This window comes from Brassica napus, unplaced genomic scaffold, assembly GCF_020379485.1.
Source record: "Brassica napus cultivar Da-Ae unplaced genomic scaffold, Da-Ae ScsIHWf_1261;HRSCAF=1798, whole genome shotgun sequence".
Lineage (NCBI taxonomy): Eukaryota > Viridiplantae > Streptophyta > Magnoliopsida > Brassicales > Brassicaceae > Brassica > Brassica napus.
Window position 1 is genome coordinate 60,264 of NW_026014680.1, and position 3,104 is coordinate 63,367.

Genomic DNA, 3,104 nt, shown 5'->3' on the forward strand with positions numbered 1-3,104 from the left:
GATTTTCACGATTTGATTTCATATATAATGATATAACATTTACATTTTACTTTAAATATATTTTATCTAATTATATAATTGTAACTACTTTTGAAGCTGAAAACATATAGGAAACCTCTACTTTAACTCCACAATAATCGGGACCACTTCTTTCTCACAATAATTAAAAACTGTCGAGAACATTATTCTATAGCGGACATTTGCGTACTGGACTACACCAATTACATCATAATTATACGGTTCAGTTTCATTTACCCATTGGACCAAACGTTTATCAACAGGACAAGATCCTAATTTAATAGTATTGATTAATAATAATTATGTGTACCGAGTAACCGAGTGGAGAAATCAAATCAAGTCTACACCAAGCAACACTGATTCGCAAATTTCTATCTATATCACCGATTAACGACTGAAAGAAAGAAAACTTTATGTAATTAATTATTTTATTATTAAATGTATACAACACGGTATAACTTTCAACACAACAACGGTATAAACTTTCAACTTTCAACGGCTATATGAAAGTAGTGAAAAATGGAAATTACCGAGTAAGAAAATGGAAATTACACTGATGTAATTGTTAAAAAAGGAAATCAACAACGGTAATCAAAATCTATAAATATACACAGCCCTAAACCTTCTCTGGTCACGCAACTAATAATCACTCACAATTCTTCTCTCTGTAAAACTCTCTAAGCTTTTGTTTTTGCCATGGATTCTCTTTCTTCTTCTACTTCGACAAGGATGAAGAACAACAACAAGCCTCTGTCAGAAACCAAACCCGTTTCAAGAAATCATTCTTGTTGTTAAGAGAGAAGACCATTCTCAAAAAAGCGTTAGAGCTTTCCATCTCTGCGACAACGATATTTGTGTGATACATTACGACCGTGAAGGAAACCTCGTCAACACTTACCCTGAAGATCAGTGCCAAGTTAAACACATTGTCGAGAGGTATAGGAATTTGAGGGACGGAGAAAAAATCAAGAAAAAACCAATCTTTCACAGTTCTATAACAAGAAACTCGTTGACGAGAAGAGGAGATCTCTTACGGACGCAGAGGAACGCAAAAGGTTCACTAAGAAAGTTGGAGAGTTCAAGAGTTCCTTGGAACAAAGTTACAGATAGTAAAAGACAGGGTTCGTGACCTCTTCTTTACTCCCAGGATCATCAGACCGAGCCAGATCAGAGCACTTGTCTTGATGTTATGTCCCAACAAACCACAACTTCCCGACGTCTTCTTCTGGCTTCTTCCCCCAAAATGACTTATCTTCTTCACTAATAGACGAGGAGGATCCATTGATGAACTTTTGTCCGCAGGTAATTAACAATCCTGTTTCTGTTCATCAACAACAAATAGGATCATCATTAACGAATCTTCTCATGAGTGGTGATGCGTCCGGTTCCTCCAATGATCGGAGTAAATTCTCAATTTTTCTGTTTAACCATGAAACCGCTACGTTTACTCCACTTCCCAACTCTGTTTCTTCAAGCTTTGACCAAGGGTTGACTCCGTGTAGCAACAACCTCATTACGGCTTCACATGGGGCACAAGGGTTCAACTTTGGGTGCAGCAACAATCTCAACACACAAGCTTTAACTTTGGTGCAACAACAATCTCTGTACATGACTGAGCACTTTGGTGAATGCACTTCAACCTCGTTTATATCCTCACAGACACCACATTGGAACCCTTCTTGATTAACACATGGCTTCTGATTAATTCATCCTATTAATCAAAATTGTGTATTAGTTTTTTTTGCATTTGTGTAAATCTCTTAAAAATTAAGTTCTTATTCCTATGTATACTAACCTTTATCACTGATTATTCATTCGAGTTCCACTTTTAAAGAGTTGTGTGTATGTCTCTAAACTTTTCTTTTTTTTATATTCTATGTTGTAGTTTGCGAATTGCGAGTGAGGAAACTAGAATCAACATTTGTCTGTTGATACTATCATTATAGAGCATTATCATATGATACTATCTATCTGTCTATAGAGCTCAAAAACTCAATAATCCAAACGATTTTTTTACCGTGAACTAGATCTCGATCCGTGCAACCACGCGGTTATTGGTTTTATTATATTTTTATGTAAATATTTTTTTCGATTTTAAATTGGTATATATTATAATATATATATATATATATATCAGTTTTTAAAACATAATAAGTTTACGGTATATTTTTTTAATTGAATAAATTGTTTCAAACTTTCACGTGTATTTGTATCTTCTTCTATATATATATTTTTTGGATTACTATTTTATCATTAAAATCATAACTATATATATAAATATTAGTAAAATATTATTTTATTGTCATATCCAAAGATATTGTAACATTTCACAAATTTAGAAAGTTTTTAAAAAATTAAACTTTTCGCTTCGTAGATTTATATTATCGAGTAAATAATTAAACATTTAGTTTTTGTTTAATTTTTAAAATAAACTATATAGTTTAGAATTTGTTTTCATTGGTTTAAGGTAGTAAAGATTAATCATTGTTAGATAATATGATTTTTGCTATTTAAAAAAAATCTTTATAATTTTAAAAGTTAACATCAAGAAATATTTAAATAATTAACATATCGAGGTATAGTATTACAAAATTAAAATTATATCTATTTAATTTATATTATCTATAAATTTAATGAATCATCTATGTTTAAATCTAATTATTGATAGCCCAATAAAAATTTTTAGTAGGCCCAAAATTTAAATGATAAGATTAGAGATTAAATGTAATATGACATTCTAGGAATATGTCAATTAGGTCCATTTTTAAAAAAATCACACATGAATCAAGGTTGTGACTTCTGTTTTAATATATAAGATAGATAAATATCAATTATTGGTAAGATGCATATCCCCTATATATTATTTGTGAAATATTACAACTTATTTTTGTAGCCACATGTCATCATTAGGATGATTCTTAGAATTATTAGAGAAATAGGTTGGTCCATCTAATTATATAATAAGCTTTTTATTAAACTACCCATAAATTCATTATTAATGTCATTTTTTATTTTCTAAATAAGATTATGGAATTGCCTAATGTATCTAAAGTATATATGACATTAATTATTTTTAATAATAAAGA

At 30.2% G+C, this 3,104-nt stretch overlaps 1 protein-coding gene across 1 annotated transcript; it reads left to right on the plus strand.

Moving 5' to 3' along the window:
• Positions 1-714: 714 nt before the first annotated feature.
• LOC125596661 (agamous-like MADS-box protein AGL93) lies at positions 715-1,701 on the plus strand. Its single transcript, XM_048771751.1, has 3 exons — positions 715-770; positions 838-1,139; positions 1,361-1,701. The coding sequence occupies exons 1-3, from the start codon at positions 715-717 to the stop codon at positions 1,699-1,701; spliced, it is 699 nt and encodes a 232-aa protein (XP_048627708.1).
• The last annotated feature ends 1,403 nt before the right edge of the window (positions 1,702-3,104 follow it).